Source organism: Glycine max, chromosome 18 (assembly GCF_000004515.6).
Source record: "Glycine max cultivar Williams 82 chromosome 18, Glycine_max_v4.0, whole genome shotgun sequence".
Classification (NCBI taxonomy): Eukaryota; Viridiplantae; Streptophyta; class Magnoliopsida; order Fabales; family Fabaceae; genus Glycine; species Glycine max.
In genome coordinates this window covers 35,140,779-35,163,244 of record NC_038254.2, presented here as the reverse complement: position 1 = coordinate 35,163,244, position 22,466 = coordinate 35,140,779, and the positions used below count along the sequence as shown (strand labels likewise).

At 34.1% G+C, this 22,466-nt stretch overlaps 2 protein-coding genes across 2 annotated transcripts; one reads left to right on the top strand and one right to left on the bottom strand.

The window, feature by feature from the left end:
- Positions 1 to 147: 147 nt before the first annotated feature.
- Positions 148 to 2,000, bottom strand: LOC102662763 (serine/threonine-protein kinase MPS1-like). The gene is made up of 2 exons (XM_006603349.1): positions 1,955 to 2,000; positions 148 to 917 (listed from the first exon to the last, which is right to left on the bottom strand). Exons 1-2 carry the CDS (start codon positions 1,998 to 2,000, stop codon positions 148 to 150), a joined length of 816 nt encoding a protein of 271 aa, XP_006603412.1.
- Positions 2,001 to 14,032: 12,032 nt separating this feature from the next.
- On the top strand, positions 14,033 to 22,084 carry LOC102662893 (DNA polymerase epsilon catalytic subunit B). The gene is made up of 9 exons (XM_041011891.1): positions 14,033 to 16,940; positions 17,034 to 17,134; positions 17,842 to 18,022; positions 18,121 to 18,226; positions 18,304 to 18,383; positions 18,493 to 18,669; positions 19,029 to 19,116; positions 19,253 to 19,399; positions 21,225 to 22,084. Exons 3-8 carry the CDS (start codon positions 17,991 to 17,993, stop codon positions 19,313 to 19,315), a joined length of 546 nt encoding a protein of 181 aa, XP_040867825.1. The 5' UTR covers positions 14,033 to 16,940; positions 17,034 to 17,134; positions 17,842 to 17,990; the 3' UTR covers positions 19,316 to 19,399; positions 21,225 to 22,084.
- Positions 22,085 to 22,466: the final 382 nt, after the last annotated feature.

The window sequence follows — 22,466 nt, the reverse complement described above, 5'->3', positions numbered from 1 at the left end:
TAATCACGACCCTTCAATTTTATCCTTTTAAATACATAGATTGTATAGTCTGATGAAATCACTTTGTGTACCTCATTGCTTCCACCACTACCTATCTTGCCAAGCCATTGATAAAGCTTTCCATTGACTTTGAAAAACAATTCAGGGTCATAGGCAATTGTTAGGAAGGCCTGATAATGCTTTAGAACTTGTATTTTTCTCTTGCTTTTCCAACTTAGAAGACTCCAATTTCACATTTGAAGATGAAGTAGGAACCTGAGGCTGTATGTTGGTAACAGTTGTAGACTCTTCCCCTTTACTTAACATTTCATCACAGCAAGAGGTACATTTTGAAATACTTATATCCTTTAACATACATCCTTGTTGCTCCTTTGATGGGTCACTTTGCTTAAGCGTCAACTCTGCATCAATTAGTGAATTACAATCTTGGACTTCCCTTGCCACCTGATCAATTGACATTGTATTGGTGTCTTTCAGGGAATTATTTGGTGATTTAACATCCCTTTGAGTTATAGGATGAGGATTAACATTCAGGTTCCCATAAGGTTCTGCAGCCACATGTGAACCACTATCTATACAGGAATTAGAACAATGAGTTATAGAATTCAGCATTGGAGCTGAAGTTGAATGGATTGACGTCGTTGTAGGACATGACAATCCCACTATCCAAGATTGTGTAGCTGGTTGCCTCAAAAAGTTTTTGAATTGCTGCAGATGATCTTGAGTAACTATTGTTCTCTTTGGCAGTGGAGAACTGTTGCCTCCCTCATATACCAAACTAGTTTCGGATTCTGCCTGTTGTGTATTTTGGTGCTTCACATGTTGATTGAATCCAATCGATGCTTCATCTGTCAATGCAAGTGAACCCATATGAGATGATATGCTCTCCAACTCAGTGGCTTTCACAACACTGACCCCTGCATATTAAGAGAGGAAAAAGAATATATATGGCAGGGCATAGTGACTACTTTGGGATATGTAGCATAACATAAGCAGTTATTCTCAAAATAACGAGGCAACACCCATGGAAGAGTTTCCAATCCAGTGTAACAATCACAACAAAAAAGTTCAAGTTAGACCCAAATTTCTAGTTGATTATTATTGTTAATTTGAAGTTAATAGTTTGGAATTGTAATTAATATCAAAACATAAGGGGTAATCATTTTATCCACATTATACATAAAACTAAATAACTCTACCTATGGTCTCATAGGTTGTCTCACACCCAATTAAAAGAAGAGGGCCATGTTAGGATCTTAATAACTAACATAAAACTTGTTGAACCCCCAAACAAGGATAACTCAAGATGGATTATTATGTTGCTTTGGATTTTGTTCCTTTTAGTGCACTTGTTTATTTTGGTCTTAGAGGGCAAAGTCACTGTACAAATAATAGCTTTGTACATAATTTATTTTGTACTACAGCCCTACTCTAGTACTATGTAGTCTATTCACAGTGACATGAAGCAATAAGTTTTTTCTCTTTAATATCCTACTCTCTTTACAATTATAATTTGACATCCTCGTGTGACAAAATATTTGATTTTCCAGATTATGCATGTTATTTTTCTTAACAAAGAGTAGGGCTATCTCAACTCAAGATGCCATGGCTGGTTATAATGTTTAAGGTTCTATGAGAATCCCACAGTCTTTAAATTTATTGCATTTTTTTATTGTTTTAGGTTTATGTTTGATGCCATGCATGTAGTTACTGGTGCTTATGCTTCCTGTAATTTTGTTGGAATGTAGTGTAGGGTAAATATCCCATTTTCGATTTATAATTTGATGAAGTTTGTATTAATCCTTATGTGCTTCATCGTTTATGTTATCATGTTGAATTGGACTATAAACTACACAGATAGTTGACTTGCTATCACTAAAGAGCTCCATAGGTTCTTGAATTAGAATAATTAAATCATCAAGTAACCTATTCATCTAGATCAATTCCCAAACACCTTCAGCGCTTGTTGTATATTCTGCCTCTGCACTACTCTTAGCCATTACAGTTTGTTTCTTTCTCCAAGTTGCCAAATTTCCTCATAATCTATACCATGAGTTTGGGTATGTTGTTTGGGCAACTAGTCTTGTAATTATCTATTTTTCCTTCTGCACTCATCTTTGTGCTAAAAATCCTTTTGCATCTTTAAACCTACTTTCCTTTTGGAAAGAGTAATTTCCCAAGTCTTATTTTCATTTAGTGCATCCATTTCATTTAGAACAACAACTATCTAGTTCTGATCTTTCAGATCTTCATAAACTTAGGAATCTATAAATGGTCCAGTTCTGTAACTAAAGATCTGTAGCTTGTATACAGCTTAGAATATGAAAGATAACTTGATACAGGATGTTGTGTTCAACTCCTAACTCCTTAGAACAATGAGCAAATCAAGATCATCAATTGTATATGATTACCACTTCTATTACTTTTGGGGTTTTCTTCATATTTGACTCCATATATGGAGATTGACTTTGCAAAGGAACACAAGATCTGCTGCTGAAAACTTCTATAAAAAATTGAAATTTCCCTTGACTTGTTTCTTGTGTGAGAGATAATGGGCTAATCAAGATCATCAATTTTATGAATACCTTCTTTGTTACTTTTTATGACTTTTTGCCAATCTGGCTCTGTATATGGTGATAGAATTTTCAATAGAACATGAGATCTCACATTAGTAACTTTGGGAAAAAATGAAATTCACCTTGGAGTTTTTTTGCCCTTTTTTTATTCTCCCCCTTGACCTGGTATGGTAGAACACTCATTAACATAGTTACTTGGCAGTGTGATAGTGCTTAAGATGAAATTATAAACCCTTGGTCAGGAGTACTGTAACACTTCTTCTACTTTTGTCTCACCTGTTTCTAGGATCATGCCATGGTTGTTTTTCAATCATTGTGTATATTAATGCCCTTGTAAAATTTAATTCAAAGGTTTACTATTGGCAAGCTGATCATGTTTTTTTAGTGAATAGACAACACAAACAAAGTACCAAGAATAGACACAACCTGTATCCTTCATTGCATTGCACTATGCACACTTCATTTGTTGTAACCAAAGGCCCATTATTAATTTCGTTGCTTCCACTCTTATGTTTTTTTTTCAAACAACTTCAATCCAAGTTGAATTACTGAGAATGTGTTTTTTGGTTGTAGGTACTACCTTGACACAAAAACTTTCAAAGTAAATTCTTGTCCCACCTACTTAGGACTTCAATCTAGACTGTTGTGTTTGGTTTGCCACTACTCTGATCCCAGTTGTAGTTATTGTTATTGACCGTATTTTTTAGGTATGTATTTGTTTTACTCATAACAATCATAATTACATGGTTCTTTATATATGGCATGATGTATTATATAATGAATTATGAGCATTGTGAGTGAACCTTAGTTTCCCATTTAAGATTCCATACAATGATTAATACGGAAAGTTTGCATTAATCGATGTATTGAATCTTGAATTGTCCGTTTGGACAGTTTGGGAAGACTCATTTTTTGTAGTAGATTAATACGTATAGGTTAATTTCCTTTTCTTAAATTTGTCAAGATTTCGGTATAGTTCATTTTACTTTGTTCTCCAAGTGCATACTTGAATGTGGTGGATGATGATATGCCACCGCTTTCATCTCGTGTACTTGGGGACTTAGGTGAAATGCTGTCGAAATTTTGACAAATTTAGAAAAGACAATTAACTTGTAGTATTGAATTTACTATAAAAAAAAAAGTCTTCCTGAATGGGATAGGGCCACTCCTTTAATGAAAAAAAATGAGGCTTACATGCATGTTAGATAACTTGATAAATTCTTACAGCAAAGGGAAAACATGGATCAAAGTTGGATGAAAGAATCATGCATTAGTGATGAGTATGGGAATGGAGTTGAAAAATTCCTCCATTTTAATGAACTGAATGCACCATGTTTGTGCAAAAAAATTTTCTGTCCATGTGTGAAATGTGGAAATGGTAGACACCAGTCGATAAATGACATAAGGTCACATCTAATATGTCACGGGATCATTCCAAATTACACAAAGTGGATATGGCATGGGGAATTTCCAGACAAGCCATCATTCTTTCACACTGAGATAGTCGATATTGACATGGGTTGTCGTATAGAAGACATGATTCGCGACCTAGGGCAGGACGGTTTTCAGCAAGCACATGCACCTTTGTATGAGAAAATAGAGAATGATTCAAAGAAGTCTTTGTATTTTGGGTGCATAGCTTTCACAAGGTTGTCAGAGGTGTTAGCTTTGGTCAACTTGAAGGCACAATTTGGCTGGAGTGACAAGAGCTTTACCGAATTGCTTGTGTTATTGAAGAAATTGCTTCCCGAAGATAACACATTGCCAAAGAATCACTACGAGGCGAAGAAGATATTATGTCCAGTGGGAATGAAGTACCAGAAAAGCCATGCATGTCCAAATGATTGCATATTGTATAGAAATCAATTTGTAGAAATGCGCAATTGCCCAACATGTGGTGTATCACGCTACAAGGTCAACAACCACGAATCAAGTCATGATGCAACCACAGAGAACAGTCATCCAGCAAAGGTTTGTTGGTATCTTCAAATAATATCAAGGTTTAAGCGATTGTTTGCTAATGGACATGATGCAAAACAGTTGATATGGCATGTTGAAGGCAGAAAAACTGGTGGATTGCTCCGACATCCGGTTAATAGTCCGCAATGGAAGACATTTGATTCTTTGTATCCTGATTTTGGGAATGAGGCAAGAAATCTAAGGCTTGCTCTTGCTTCTGGTGGAATGAATCCATTTGGTAACTTAAGCACCAATCACAATTTATGGCCTGTTTTGCTAATGATTTACAACCTTCCTCCTTAGTTGTGCATGAAGTGAAAGTACATAATGTTTTGCATGATGATAGTGGGTCCAAGACAGCCAGGGAATGATATTGACGTCTACTTGTCTCCGTTGATCGAAGACCTGACAAAATTGTGGGAACACGGGGTAGATGTGTGGGATGGGAATCTATGGGAGACCTTTAGGCTGCATGCAATGGTTTTTTGTACAATTAATGACTATCCAACATATGGAAATTTAAGTGGTTATAGTGTCAAAGGCCATCACGCTTGTCCTATATGTGAGATAAATACGAGCTTCTTCCAACTAAAACATGGAAAGAAAACGGTATACACAAGGCACCGAAGATTTCTCAAACATTATCATCTGTATCGGCGATTGAAGAAAGCTTTTAATGGATCTCAGGAAAATGAAATTGTGCCTAAACCATTAAATGGCAAAGAAGTTTATGATCGTGTGAAGAACATCATAACTATCTTTGGGAAGACGCAAAAAAAATCCGCAACTGAGACAAACATATGGAAGAAAAGGTCCATATTCTTTGATCTTCCTTACTAGTATGATCTTGATGTTAGACATTGTATAGACGTGATGCATATGGAGAAAAATGTTTGTGATAGTTTAATTGGCACCCTTCTTAACATTAAAGGCAAGACAAATGACGGTTTGAAGTGTCGTCAAGACTTGGTTGAGATGGGTATACCAGAGCAGTTGCATCCAATATCACAAGGTCCATGAACGTATCTACCCCCGGCATGTCACACAATGTCAACAAATGAGAAAAGGATTTTTTGTCATTGTCTGCGAAATCTCAAAGTCCCACAAGGATACTCTTCAAATATCAAGAGCCTTGTATCCATTAATGATTTGAAATTGGTTGGCTTGAAATCTCATGATTTTCATGTATTAATGCAACAATTATTGCCTGTAGCGATTCGGGGAATCTTGCCTGACAAAGTTCGGGTTGCCATAACTCATCTATGCTTTGTTTTTAATGCTATTAGTAGCAAAGTCCTTGACCCTAGAAGATTGGATGAACTGGAGAACAAGGCTGCCATTGTCCTTTGTCAAATGGAGATGTACTTTCCTCCATCATTTTTTGACATAATGGTTCACTTAATTCTTCATCTAGTGAGGGAGATCCGGTTGTGTGGTCTTGTTTTTTTACGGTGGATGTATCCAGTCGAGTGATACATGAAGGTGTTAAAGGGGTATACCAAGAATCAACACCGACCAGAAGCTTCGATTGTTGAAAGGTATGTTTCTGAAGAATGTATCGAGTTTTGCTCCCAGTACATTGAAGATGGTAAATCTGTCAAGCTTCCTGAAACTCGTCTTGGTAGGACATCGGGGGGTAAGGGTACACAAGGATACAATGTTGTCACAATGACTCGCGACGAGGTCTTACAAGCGCATCTATATATATTAAACAATACAACAGAGGTCATTCCGTACACAGATGCTCACAAAAAAGTTACAACAATGAACCCAAAAATGAACATGATGAGGGTTTTGCAAGAGCACAATAGAACTTTCATTAAATGGTTTAGAGAAACAATATTTGTTGATGACAGTGATTCCAAAACATTACGATTGTTAGTTGTTGGGCCAAATCTGAATGTACCAACTTAGAAAATGTATGATATAAACAATTATTCCTTCAACACCAAGTCTCAAGATGACAAAAGCTTGATGCAGAACAGTGGTATGACTATTGATGCCGATTCTGATCACTTTTGCAGTGCATCAGACAACAATCCCATTCGAGCATCCATGCCTTACTTTGGAGTGATTGAACAAATCTGGGAGCTTGATTATATTGAATTTAGAGTGCCTATGTTTAAGTGTAAGTGGGTCAATGCCAATACGGGTGTCCGCCAAGATGAATTGGGATTTACCTTAGTAGACCTCAATAAGGTGGCTTACATGGATGAACCTTTCATTATGGCCCAACAAGCAAGACAGGTGTTTTACATCGAAGATCCTTGTGATTCATGATATTCGTTGGTTCTACAAGGAAGACCAAGTGGTTTAAATGACACACATGATGGTTCGATGCTTGACATTTGTGAGACACCACCTTTTTCAACAAGAATGCCTAATATCAATGAGTCACACTATGTTGATGATGTACACGCAAATCGTAATGATCATGATGAAGGACTATGGGAGAACATTGATACGTAACTAATTCATATGAAGGACATGTAAAAACCTTATTCCTTGTGTTTTGTAATTTATTTATGTTCATATTTCCATTTACGTAAGTACATAAAATTTGCATGTCGTTGTTTATAACATATTTGCTTGATTTTCATAGGGTCATGGGAACACCACCACCATCCCCTCCGCAATCAGAGGGTATGTCTAGGAATACTAGACAATCCACATGACTAAGGAGGTTGACTTTACGAGCCTTGGATTAGCATTGAGTAGTATTTTCTTTATCTCGTACAAAAACTGAATGCTTTGAAATTATGCAGCTAAAACAAAACAATTTGTAATGTAGACGAAATTTGATATCCCAGAAGTGGCGAATGCAAAGAAAAAGGTGATGTCCACTGTGGCCACTAGATGGAGGCTATTTAAATCAACCCTGACCACTAAATTTGTCTATGCTAACTCTAAGGGACAACATAAACATGATCCTTCAGTAAAATATGGCCTAGATACAGAAACTTGGGAGGAATTTGCCGCAAGCCGCAAAACCCCTAACTGGCAGGTTAGATGTTCATGTGTTTGATTTTTAGTGTGTATTTTTCATTATAAAGGCAAGTTATTTGTTTGATTCAAATAATATTTGCTACATGGCAGGGAATCAGGAAGAAGATGCAGGAGATCCAAAAATACAATGACTGTCCTCATTTACTTTCTCGTGGGGGGTATGATTTGCTTGAAAAGAAGCTATTGGACGAGAAAATGAAGAAAAGACAACATGACGCAATAATGACTGAGAATACACCACACATTGAGGACCCCTCATCTCCCATTGAAAGACATGTTAAGTGGAAGTTGACATGCACAAAGCGATATGGGCAAATGACATCTCAGGCGGCACAATAAATATATGATAAAATTGTGAGTTGGTTGTTCAATTTTTATTACAATTATTTGAAATTTGGATTAATTTTTTGTTTGTGTTTTACATATAATTAGTATTACTTGTTATTTTATCAACAATTATACCTAAGTTTATTGTGTGTTTATTTTGTGCTTCATGAAGGACTCATTGGAAGAACAAACGACACAGTGTACGTTTGTCCCCCATGGTCGTGCCGACATACTTAACACTGCCATTAGGCGACCGGATCATGGAGGTCGTGTTCGTGCAACGGGGTCTGGGGTCACAATAAGTCAATACTATGGAAGGACATCACGTGCCTCCAATAGCTCATCCACATCCATCAGCCAACAACAGTTGGTTGAAATCATAGGAAGCCTTAAGGAAGAGTGGAGGAATGAATTTAAAAAAGAAAACAAACAAAGTCTAGAGATATTGAAACAAGAGTTGAAGGAACAAATCATAATTGTGATGTCGCAAAGGGGATCGTAGTTCTCAACACCTATTGAGGCAGATATACATTTGTTAGGTGCACGAGTGAGCACAAAGGGGAGCAATGCTGAAATTGTTGTTAACCTATCTGGGCAAGAACATGTTGCTCATGTGATACCGACTATGGGGTTGTATGTCCATCGTCAAGATGCTACAGAGTTGGTGGCCTTGGGAAAAATATATGACGGAGCCCCTACCATACATAGTGTGACTTATGCAGATGATGTAGTAAAGGTTAGTGTTAATAAAGTTATTAATGGTGACGCTGAAGTCCCTTTGCCGACATCAGAAATTAAGTATGTCAGGTAGGCCCTTGAAACATTCATTGCATGGCCAACACTCTTGTGAAACTGGTATCAGATGAGGTATTTTAGTTTTTTTGTTTTCCAAATGTATACATACGTACATATATAAAAATTACTTACTAACATTAACTTAATTATTGGTTTCATTAATGATATAGGTTTCAGCCATTACTCCAAATAAAGTGACTGAAGCTGTTCAACCGATGAATGATGTTGTTGTAGATGACCCCTTGCGTGAGTTGATAAAGAGCCTGGTTGACATTTATGAGAAGCCTGTTCAGTTGTTGTGGGATGTTAGTAAATTTGGAATTCCAGATGTAGATGCATCCTTGTTCATAACATGTGCTGATTTCAACGAAATAATATCAGGCATACAATGTTTGAACATAGCTATACTACAGTTGTGGACCATGTAAGTAAAATTGATGCCATTGATTATTAAATCCATATTGGTGCGCTATATACATTATGATAACTGAATTTCTGAAATGTTCAAAATAGGTATATGGATGAATGGAGTAATTGCTTGGGTCATGGATCGGTGTATGGATTCCTTGAGTCGTAGCCAATACTCAATGCAAAGGATAGACGTGGCCAATGTCAAGATTACATCGAGAAATGGCTTAAGGAATCGCATCGAGAGGTGTATCTAGGAGCTTATTTGAATCAGTAAGTAAAATATATTTATGGTATCCTTGTAAAGGATGTTTGTGTTATTCATACACCACTGTTGTATTAATTGCAGGGCCCATTGGCAGCTGATTGTTTTGTGTCCTACAAACAATGTTGTTGTGTGGTTTTGTTTGTTGCGTAAAAAGCCAAATGTTCATATAAAAGCTGCAATTAACAAGTTAAGTAACACATTTTAAGTCATTCAATGTATTTTAAACATGGGTACATAAATAGTGTTGCCCACATTAGCTTACAATTTTAATCTTTCAATGCAGTGCATTTAAGACATTAAAGATGACTTCTGACGGGAAAATTGATCAAAGTACACCACAATGGATTGAAGTCAAGGTTAGTCATACAATTAAACAATGTTAGCAAATGATATTGTTATTAAACATCTGAATCACTGAATGAATTATCCCATTCAATGTAGAGTCACATTCAAAGCGGAGGCTATGAGTGTGGCTATTATGTCATGCATTGGATGTGGAACATAATCAGCGGGGAGTTGAAGACTGATTGGACTATGGTAAATTTTCTATCCCCAAAAGGTTGACAGGAAATCTTAATTTTTTATTCCTTTTTTACTAGAAAATCTCTAATTACTTATTTTTTTTTATAATGTGTAGTGGTTTGGTGATGGCACGCCACTAGACATCGAGACCATGACAACATTACGAAAAAAATGGGCAGCATATTTTTTAAAAGTTAGAATCATCCAATGTAGAAAGCTTTAGATGACATGCCAAGGGCCAAGGGCCACTACAGTGAAAGGGCTGCTGCTTCAATATGTAGGTAGGTTGTTAAGGTTGTTAACACCTGCCATTTTATGGGTGTCATTCATAGGGATCTCAAGTCGGAGAATTTCTTGTTATCGCAAAGGATGGCAAGGGACTTCTTAAGGCCACACATTTTGGCTTGTCAGTCTTCATTGAAGAAGGTAAATTTTGTTATCCATTTGTTGGCCTTTTCCTATCAATTTTTAATTGTTGTGTGGATTCCTGAAAGATAAGTATGTGAACTGTAGCATACATGTGAATAAACTTCTAATGTTTTTGAGGAAAATTTTGTACAATTTCTGTCCATAACTTTTTATTTTTTGTAGGGAATTGGATGCAAAAGTCATGTAAGATTGAAAATGATTTTTCTAATACGTTCTAATAGTGATTGCCAATGCTTGACATCAGTGGCCTGATTGTTTAGACTTGCAAAGTTTTAGGAGCTTTTAATTTGTTACTATTACTGCTGACTGATAGCTTGATTGCAGCATCCTTAAGAATTTTTTGGTTCATGAATTGTAATTTCTCTGCTAATTGATTCCATATTAATCTTTTGACCATTGGAGCTACATGAAATTAGAGCTATTAATGAAAAGCCAAGGAATAGACATGCGAGTTTCTGCTTTGGTATGTTGTTTTAATGTGAATAGTTTTATAAAAGTTTAAGAATTTAATGAAAATACACTTATCCAATCATGAGTTGTCGTATAAGTATAATTGAAAATGGTTGATTTTTGTGCTAATTACTTTCAAAGGCATATGTAGAACGGTTTATAATTGGTTATACAGTGTGCCAATTTATCAAAATTAAATTCCAAGTTTAAACCAATACAGTGGCGATAAAAAAAATATAGCAAATTCCTTCCTAATAGGTGAATGATACTGTGGCAACATTAGCTGGAGCAGAATATTGGGATAATGATGTCGTGATTGCTGTAATTTTGGGTACTAGAACTAGTGCTTGCTATGTTCAACAGATCAGTGTCATTCGTAAGTTATAGGGCCATGTCTCTTCTTTTGGGAAAATGGTTAATAAACACTTATCTCCTTCGTTTCATCATATCTTGTTTTAATGCTTTATATGAACTAGATCATATTAATATGAGAAAAACATTCCTTAATTCTCATATTATTAGCACCATATGGGTGATTTCTCAAATGGTCTCCCTTTAACCAAGATTGATAGGGAAATGGATTAGCATCAATCCGGGTGAGCAGGTAAATTTTGGTAGCAACATTCTTCATAATTTAGTTGTTCTAAAATAGTAGCAAGTAGAAGAATCATTCTCTGCATATTACTTGGCAGATATTTGAAAAGACAATCTCGGGAATGTATCTAGGCGAAATTGTTAGACGAGTGCTGTTGGAAATGGCTGAAGAGGGTGGTTTGTTTGGAAAATCTGTCCCGCCAAAACTATCTACACCTTTCATACTTAGGTAAGATTTTTTATTTTCAATTAAAATCTATGCTCAAATCATATACATTAATACATCACATTGCTAGTAAAATTTGGTAATATGGCATTCACTCTATGCATGTAGCATATTAATCTTTAGACCATCAGATTATGTTTTCAGTTTTTAACAATAAACAAGGATCATATACCATAGATCCTATTTCTTCCTACACCAAAAACCACATACATTATAGAATCACTAATTAATGAATAACTCTATTTAGATTTTATGTCCTTGGGTTTCAATACAAAACTTTGTACTATAGCATAACATGCTCATATGTATTGATTTATTGTATTGATTATTGAACTCATAGAGGATATAATATTCTATAATCTAATTTTCAGTGTTTTTTTTTTTTGTTAGTGCTATTATTATTTCTTTGTTGTCATTGTCATTATTATTATTTCAGGGAAGATGCTTGGGCAGATACTAGTTACCAAACAGACTGGTCCTCAGGGAAAAATAGTTAGCAAGGTTTAAAATTATTCATTCTATATGCAGATATGCTAGCATTTTCAGTATGCATGTATATGCCATGAATTTTCATTTCTAAAAATTGAAATTTTGTTGAGGCAATGCAATGATATCAACCTTCATACACACACACACACACACACACACACACACACACACACACACACACATTATGCTTGAGTAGTTATTGTTTATTTTTTTTTATGGAAATATATGCCACCTTTTTTGAACATGTTCAGATAATAAATTGGTGCTTCCAATCGTTACTTCACATTTACTTTTTTTTTTACCGACCCTGTTGGTTGAACTGCTAAAGTGGCCACCAAAGTAATTTGAACATTTTTTATTTTAAAAGTTTTATATTAATTGTTATTTTTGTTATTTAAGTTATTAACTCATACTCAATACAATAGGATATTGCAAATACATAATGTAATGCTCATAGTTTTGCTATTTTTTAAAACTGGATACACAACAACAACTGCTACTTTGTTTTATTTTGAGTATCATTCAATCCATTTATATAGGAATATACACAAAAAGAGGTTGTTTTTTATGTTGAATTTTTAATTTATATAGGTTTACTTGTGTGCAAAGCTGGATGTAGTAAATGAGATGTACTTTGCTATATATAACACTGGATCGTACGAGTGCTGGTCCAGTAAGTTTCCTATTTCAAAACTTTTCCTTTGATTTTCTTTATATACAAATTTAAATTCTTACAACTTCTATATCATTTTTAATGTATGGCTCCCTCTTCCCTTCAATTACACACTACTACCATTAATACCAGATTATTCCTTGTTAAACAGCTCATCAAATTAATTACTTAATCATAATTGAAATTGGAACAAGTGCTAGGTGTTTCTACAATCCAATATATGATTGCATTATAAACTTAAGGGCATTACAAGCATGCTAATATATATAGTATTTTCATTTTTTTAGCTTCTCTCTATGTCTACTGTTAGGGATAATATCTTGAAGGCTGTCAAAGTTTTAATTGGTACTCTCAATTTTTGGGAAAAAATAATTATTTAATTTAGGAGCTACTTTTTAATAAAAAAAAATTTAATAACTTTTTTTTCTATGAAATGTGTTAGGAATTTTTAATTTGTCAACCTCTTATTTTTATTTAATCTATCATTTAAATCTTTATTTTTTAAATAAATTTTAATATTCTTTCAAAAAAATATCAATAATTAAAAATAATTTTTATTTCAAGGACGGTGCCTACATAAGCACCGTCTTAGAAAGCAAGCTTTCAAGGACGATACTTACTTAGGCACCGTCTTAGAAACCTTACATAGGCTCCGTCCTTGAAAGCAAGCTTTCTAAGACATTTCTAAGACGGTGCATACGTAAGCACTGTCCTTGAAAGCAAGCTTTCTAAGACGATGCTTACGTAGGCACAGTCTTGGAAAGCAAACATTCTAAGACGGTGGTTATGTAAGCATGTCTTAGAAAGCTTACTTTCTGAGACGGTACCTACGAATTACCGACTTCGAAAGTTGGCTATTTTCCAAGACGATGTGTTCTTACTCGTCGTTGAAAGGTAACACTTTCAATGGTGTTAGCTTCTACGACGGTCGACAATCGTCTTTGTATGTTATTTTGGACCGTCGTAGAAAACCATTTTTTCAGTAGTGGTTTAAGGAAGGGTGAAACTTAATTCCAACTCATTCACTAAAATTAGCTTTTGGTCTAGCATTTTTGTGACTTTTTTCTCCTTAAAAGGAAAAATTAGGCCAAACACTTATTATTTTTCATTCACTAACCATGTGTTTGGATGGGGGATTTAAAAATTTCTAGAAAATTCAATTACACAGCATTTTGATTGTCTTGATTTAAATTCCTTTCATTTTGTAAATATTTTGTTTGGATGAGGTAATTCAATTTCTTGTATTTTAATTTCCTTGTTTGGATTAGGTAATTCAATTTCAATGAAATTTCAATTTCAATGAAATTTCAATTTTCATTTTTAAATATTTATTTTGCTTTTGCTTTTTCATGTCTAGTGAAAGACATTGATTCTTCTGATATGCTCTTTTTATTTTTATTTTTCTTTTAAAAAGTGCTTCTGATATGCTGTGGATTTGAGTAAATGGACAATTTAATGAATATCTCAAACATAATTTTTATCCCGAAAAGTCTGACATCTTCTAATAATGATTAAAATGTGATATTGGTCTTATAAATACTTTGATTTCAAATTATATTGCAATGATGACTAAGTTGATGTGATTACCATATACAAATCTCCTAAAAACGAAAGGAGTTCTACATCTTTTTTCAGCACTAGTGATTGTTTCATTCCATGCAATCTTTCATTTTCACGTTATTCATGCAATTAATTATATTTGCATGGTTACAAACAAAAGCTTGATTCTATATTTCATTTCATTTCACTATATATGATACTATGAGAATAGAGTTAGAGATTTTTCTGTACATACTTATGATGCAGAGGTAAATTTTTTAACCAATACCCCAAGCACAATCAAGCAGGGAAAAGTGTCTATTCTTTCTAAAGAATTTTTTAAGTGACTTAAAAACCTAGGGAAAGCTTCTCTTCACTTAAATGTAATCAGCAAACACCACTGAAACCTAGGCCTAATATGAAGCTATAACTACGGTGTCTGCCATGTGCAGTCATGAGCTCCTTAGGAACTCCCAAGGTCCTGACCCCGTTCCAATTCTGCATCAACATTAGTTCATTAACTAAAAGAGAATGCATTGAATCAATGCTCTAAATGTGGCAAGTGTCTTGATAGTGATCAATTCAATTAGGTGGAAAACATTAGCAATAATAATCCTTAAAAATCAATATTACCTCAAGAAGCCAGCAAATGCCCTAAGACCCATATAGATGGTCAAAGCAACCCAAATTCCAATGAAACCACCAGCGGATATCATTGCTATTTTATCCACTGTTTTGCTATGAAACCATCATGTAGTAACATAGCAAGGCATTGATTGGACAAAGTAGTATCTAACCTGCCCAGCAACAACCAGACCATCCGCAAGAAGAGACACTGCCAACCAAACCTGCAGACATACTTGAAATGCAGCCATAGATGTTGGTCCCTGCTGTGCAGCTAGTGATGCAGCCAGTGTCACACAGTGATGACTCTCATTAATAATAGAAAACCTGGATGACAACAACAATATAGGGAAGGAAAAAGATGGTGTCAAGTCTCAATACTAAAGTGTTAGTAAACCTAAACAGAAAAAAAGTAGAAGATTATAAGTATCAATTTGAATGGAAAAAGATATAAAACATCATAGCAATTTCCATAAGAAAATTTTGATTCTGCAAAGTTTATGATTAAATAACATGAAATAAGGTATTGTTTATGTAATATTGCTAGGAAAGAAAATAGCAAATACATCTTTAGTAAATAATTTTAACTATGGTTTCAAGGATGAAATCTTAATACAAGAAATTGGTCTAAGCAAATACAACTACTTCGCCCTACCCAGTTCTTATTTTTTTGTGGATCATTTGGTCTAAGCAAAATAAACCCTTACCATTTTTAAGAAATCGGTCTAATTGTAGATGCTTTATGCTTGGAGGTACAAGGTCAACTTGTTCCAAGTGACGAATAAACACAAAGTGAATAAACACAGTGAAGAATAAACACAAAGTGAAGAAACCAAAGTTCTTATAGAAGAATAAACACAAGCACCTACAGTGCAGGGTCTGTTCCTAACAAATTTACAAAAATGCCCACAGTACAAATTAACGAAATCAAACAATGAGCAACGAAATCAAACAATGAGTACCCACAGTACAAAACCAATGAAATCAAACAACTAAATAAAAAATAAATCACAAATTAACGAAAAAATGAACACACTGTGGCACAACAAGAGTGTGGGTCAAAATCGCAAGGGAAACTTACTTGTGAGAGAACGCTACGTGTGTGGTGCGTGAAAGTGGCTGAGAGGGAGAGAGAGCTACTGTGCTGAGAGGGAGAGAGCGCTAGTGTCGTGTGCGTGAGAGTGGCTGAGAGGAAGAGAGAGCGTGTGTGGCGTGAGAGAGTGGCTAAGAGGGAGAGAGAACGTGCCTGAGACTAGATGGAGAATTTTAATTTCTCTATTTTTTGTGAGAATTTGAAATTCTCCCAATTTAGTCTATTAAAATGTTTTATAAAATGATGGCATTTTAATTACTTCTAAAATATCCTATCCAAACAGATTATTTTACAAGGCATTTTAATATCTCAGTTAAAATACTTTATCCACTTTAATTACTTCATCCAAACACACACTAAGGTTTTTTTTAAGCAAACAATTTATATTAACTATTAGGATTTAATATAATTATTTAGGGAGTTCTATATATATGTCGTAGGCATTATTATTATTATACGGTTAGTTTGATACACTACTAAAATAAATGTTTTTTACGACGTACTTTCAAAGTCGGTCGCAATAGGACCGTCTTTGTATTAGGAGCGGTGGCATTTTGATAAATATTTTACATATTTAAAGACGTTTTCGTTTGGCAACGTCTTTGAAAGGGAGACAGGGGCATTTTTGTAATGATAAAAAAATTACTAAGACGATGTATCTAAACAACGTCGTTGAAATCCCTATATACAAAGACGGGTTTGAAATTTACACCGTCGTGAACCATAAAGACGGCCGTCGTGAACCATATATTATAAAAGTTGTCCCGCGTGTTCTTCTTCTCCTTCGTGAGTACGTCTGAATGAAACCTCCCGCGCTAGCTTCTCGTGGGTGAGTTTCTAAGTGAGTTTCGCAACACCTTGACTCCTTCACATCAAACCTTCCGGCCGCGCTACGTTGCTCGTGAGTGAGTTTTTCAGCTTTTGAGAACCCAAAGATCATTGCAGTGACACTGTTCACGGAGGTAACATCGGCCTCGTTGCATGAAGAGTTGGGTGTGGTGGTTTGAGATATTGTATTTTCGTTGCAGTAATATTGTCCAATTTTGACTTTTCAGGAACTTCTATCTTCAGAAACTTCCTCCCTTGGTGGTTCATAGGCTGGGTTGGGACCCCTAGCTAGTTGTATTTTGCGACAAGGAGATTTATCGCTTTCCAGGTTCGTGTTCTTTGATGCCGTTTTTTGTTTAACAAGATATAGGGTTTGTTGCTTGAATTCCTGTTCATATTTTGATTGTCTTTTATTTTCATTTATGTTTGGAAGTACATATTTCCTCTTAAGTGGTGATTTTTAACTCTAATGAATTTGAAATTCCATGGTTCACAAAAGTGAGATTGACAGGACTTGAAATTCCATGGTTCACAACCTAAAATAAACCCTATTTCTCATCTGCTTTCAGTATTCTGTCAACAAGCTCTGGCGTGAACTTGGTTCTTTGCATTAGGGGATGATGAAACAATGTCTGGGATCTTTGTGACCCCTTCATCAACAAGGACACACTCACACACTTACTTTGAGGGTTCAATAGTAGATTTGTATAACTTTAATATATTGATAGATCTGAAATAACTTCATATGTATACAAATAAATCAGAACATGAAAATTAAAGAAGAAAGTGATATTGTATGTGCATATGCATAATATTTAGAGTTTAGAGTAGGGAATAACTTAAATTTCAAAACATTTAATTGCTTGGGTCTAATCCCTGGGGAATGTTCCATGTAACAAATGTGACAATAATTGAAACTTTCATTCTAAATGCATCAACAGCAACTATTGATGGGTTATCTCGCTACTCTGTCAACAATGTGTCTTACTTGATCCCAGATATACCACTGAAACTAGCTTATTTCTTTTCCAATAGAACTGGTGTATATGAACTTGATGCTTTTTCTAAGAACACTTCAAATGCTAACGCCGTGCGTGGAGTTTTCGTATCTAGTGCATTACTTAAAGGTTGGACTGAGATAGTGCTAGAAAACAATTTAGACATCATTGATACTTGGCATTTGGATGGATATAGCTTCTTTGTTGTTGGGTATAATGTGAGGTTAACCTTTATACATACTCTTTAAGTTTCTACTCCACATTTTTTCATTGCTTGTGTTGTACTAAGCCTCTGTTTTGTGCTATATGGTTGAAGTTTCCGGGATAGAAGATATGAATATAAAGGTCTCAATAAGGTTTGGAAGGGAAAATTGTCAGAGGCCAAGGCTAGTGGAAATTCTATAAAGATCCAGGAAGCACAGGTATGGATGATATTTGTTATGGTTCTTCCACAATTTATTGTGACATGATTTCATTTTAATTATTATTTCATGATTAGGATATGGTTGTGCTTTATGATTCATTGCAAATTGCTCACAAGTGTATACTTAATTCCTTTTATGGATATGTCATGCGCAAGTGAGTATATTGATCTCTATAGTTTCTTGATGTTTCATCATTGGACTTTATTTAGTTACATATGCTATTTTTTCTTGAGTCATCCCGTGCATTGATTTTTATCTTACAGGGGTGCAAGATGGTACTCCATGGAAATGGCTGGAGTAGTGACATATACTGGTGCAAATATCATTCAGAATGCTCGCTTGCTAGTAGAGAAAATAGGAAAACCACTTGAACTAGACACTGATGGTATCTGGTGTGCACTACCTGGATCTTTTCCAGAAAATTTCACTTTTAAAACAAGGTATGCTCTGTTCATATATGATGACACTACATGTATTGAAATTTTAATTGATTGTTTTTATTTTAGTGACAACAGCTTGAACTCTGGGTATTCTAATATGATCATTTTTTAATTTGTTCATATTATGAAGAAATTATGGAAATTGATGACTTTCAAATGGGACATTAATGTGGTTGCATAATTGTTTATTAGGATAATTGGATTGGATATTCTTGCACCATTCCTCCTGCATTTAGTGTAGCTTCAGTTGTTGACTGTAGGCAATATATTGGGTTGGATCCTACCTACTTTTTACCTTGTTTCTTCGAAATTGTTATTGCTAGAAATTATAAATGATTATCATATTTAATGGATTTCAGAGACCCAAAGAAGAAGTTTACAATCTCATACCCATGTGTTATGCTTAATGTTGATGTGGCAATAAATAACTCAAATGATCAATACCAGGTCAGCTTTTAATTTTATCTGTAAATGATTTATTTAATTCACAATTGATGCAGATTCTTCTGCTTTGGTGTTTTGCAGTTGGTGCTTTGCTGTTACTTTTGATTACTACATTCTTTCTATTTTCATTTTCTGACAGACACTCACAGATCCAATCAGGAAAACGTATACAACTCGCAGTGAATGCTCTATCGAATTTTAGGTGAAGAGCTCTATGTGAGGGTTTATGATGTTGATCCCAACCCTGCCAAGGAGAAGCCACCTCCACAGAATCTCCTTCTATGTGGTTAGTCATGTTAAAACCTCCAAGTTTCTTCTACTTGGTTGTCCCTTTTTTCTCCTTTACAAACTTTCACTATTGACTTAACTTCTTGTCTGGTAAATTCATACCTTCTTATAGACGTCTTAGCCACTCTGATTATATGGTTGTGGACATGAGCAAAGGGTATTTGGAAATTACCTTGGCATAAAGTTTATTATAATCATTGGATGTCTTAATCATTTACTAAGTTGCTTTTGAACATGTATATTGCTATACTTGTATGTATCTTTAATTGTTGAAGAATCAATGTTAGCTATACTTTATCAAAGTAATTGTTAAGACAATTTCATATATTGTGAACCTCTTATTTAGATTTATAAAATTAATATTTAATTACAATGCTAACATATATTATTTTTAATTATTTTTATTTTTTCTGATGACTTATCATTCAGGAAAAATAAAAATAATTAAAAATAAGATGTAATTCAAGGACGGTGCTTACGTAAGCAACGTCTTTGAAAGTTCACAAACAAAGACGGTGCTTACATAAGCAAAGACGGTGCTTACATAAGCAACGTCTTTGAAAGTTTACAAATAAAGACGTTGCTTACGTAAGCAACGTCTTTGAAAGTGAATCCCTTTCGACAACGTAGATTTTTGACCCGTCGTTGAACGGTTTTATTTTCCACGACGTTGGAAACAATGACGGTCATCCACCGTCGTTGTATCCTGCTTTCCACTGTCTTAGAATCGCGTTTTTGCAGTAGTGATAACACCTACATGTGCCAACATTTTTAGGTGATACCATACTACACATTAATTATTATTAGACTATTCAATGACATTTTTTTTAATTTTGTAAAATATTTATTGTTTATATATACATTTATTCATTAGAATTATGAACGGTTAGCTTCTTGTTAATTACATAAGTCTGTTTTTTTTTTACTAGCAGAAATACTGTGTCTATATTTCTATTACATTAATATATTTTTTATTATGCATTTGTGTGTATACTAAATTATTTATTTATTGAATAATTTATTTTGTGCTTGATGAATGTTTATTGGTAAGTTATTTTTTATTCTGTCATTTTTAGTTTATTAATTTTTTTTCTCAACACATTTTATTTGTTTTGATAGGATATTAAATTTTTTTGGTTTAAAAGTCAAAGACCATGATTCATTACATCATTGTGAATCCTATGGATTTGATATGATATTAAATTTGATATATTACAATGGTTTTTATTTTTATATATTAATTTATTTATTTATTTATTTATATATTTTAATTGTCATGTGTTGATCGTGTAAACATTTTTGTGTTGTCATTAAAAAAATAATTCTTAAAAAAATTATAATAAATTATTATAAAACATGATAAATTTACCATACAAATGGATCTATAACTGAATTTTAGTATGGTGATAGTGCTTTTAAATTTCACTATTGACATGTGTTAGTTTTAGTTTATAGGATTTTTTTCTCAACATGTGTTTGTGTGTTTGTATTCTTTTATTTTTGTGGCTCTAATACTTTTTGATAATCTATTTATATTTTAATATCTATTTTATGTTAAATTACTTGATATTTTTTAATTGTTTGATTAGATAAACCAATATAATTTAAAAACATTCCAAACTCCCATTACTCTCTATCTTGACCTTTTTTTTTAATAAATAAATCACTATTGCGCTAACGCATTTTTATTGTGTTAGATTTTGTGTATTGTAATGATTTATTGATATTGATATATTGTGCAAAATTATACAACTATTTTGCTTTTTTAAATCTAAAATGTTGATCTCTTGGCATTTATACAACTATTTTCAAACATTTCGCAGCAGTGAATGTTTTCAACATAGCATGCGCCGTTTGGTGTAATCGTAACCAGTGGACATTCAGGCATAATACAATCATTACAATGGACTTGGCAAAAGCTGCAGCTTTGCATGTTAGCTCTCAAATAAGCCATGAAAGGGAGAAACTAACATCAAACGATGCGTTGCATAACACCTGCAGATCGAAAAAAAAAAAAAAAAAGAATTATGATGCCTCAATTGGACACTACTACTGCTATAGTTTTGTTTTTCCATCCGTCTTTTGAACCCAAGGTTGTAGAGGCTGTGGTATTCAGGTAGGCTTTACAACCTGTTGATGTTTGTGTACATACAGTTCTTTATGAAATAGATAGCTAGCAAGTAGCTACTGGTTATATCATAGTCAGAAGAAGCCTAAACTAAATTGCAAAAGCTATTTTCATGGAGTGGTGAAAATTTCAGATTATTGAGTGCAAGATCACAAATTTTTATTGTGGCATCTTCCTTTGGTCTTTTGCAAACAATGAATTGACACAAGTGTTGCAAACAATTTAATTTTACTACTAGGGCTAGAGAGTTGGCCTTCACGGTCAAGTATGAAAGGAGATTCGATCATGTCATACATGTGATCCCTAATAAGAAGCGTACACCTCAAGACACATGTGACAGTTGGATATTAACTGATTTTCTCGTCCTAAAGCATGATATAAAAGGCACAAAATGCTAGTATATATGTAACTAATTTCAAGTCATTCTCTCACTAGACCTTAAATCCTTATTGACTTGAGCGTGGAGTAATTGCAGAGGCTTCACAACACCACCGTTGAACCCTCTTGGTTCCACTATGCTGGAAATTGCCCTTGCAGCTAAGTTCTGAAGTCAAACTTCTATGAACTGGATCTCCATTGATTGTTGAGAATAAAACTCCATGTAGAAAAAAAAATGATTATGGTCAACTTTGGATTAGTATCAATCCCAATATGGCTTGGGTTGGAAGAGTAAAATTTTGTTAGAATTATTTACTCTCTTAATTAATTTGTTATGGTTGGTTAAGGTGTTACTTTGGTGTGACTTCAAAATAAGTTACATTCATCTGACCTATGTATTGTCCAATCATATTATGTCATGTAACTTATATCATCACATAAGATAATTCATTTAATCAAATTTAATAAAATATTGTTTGTCTAATTAACTTTAAATTAATCAATTGTAATTAAATATTATCTAATAAATTTTAAATTTATTTAATAAAATAATATGATC

Coding starts and splice junctions, on each gene's coding strand:
- LOC102662763 (XM_006603349.1), bottom strand. CDS start 2,000: ATGGCTAAGAGTAGTGCAGAGGCAGAATATACAACAAGCGCTGAAG. Junction 918..1,954: donor ATATACAACAAGCGCTGAAG/GTGTTTGGGAAT, acceptor CTTAATATGCAG/GGGTCAGTGTTGTGAAAGCC.
- LOC102662893 (XM_041011891.1), top strand. CDS start 17,991: ATGGATATAGCTTCTTTGTTGTTGGGTATAAT. Junction 18,384..18,492: donor TATGGATATGTCATGCGCAA/GTGAGTATATTG, acceptor TTTATCTTACAG/GGGTGCAAGATGGTACTCCA. Junction 18,670..19,028: donor AATTTCACTTTTAAAACAAG/GTATGCTCTGTT, acceptor AATGGATTTCAG/AGACCCAAAGAAGAAGTTTA.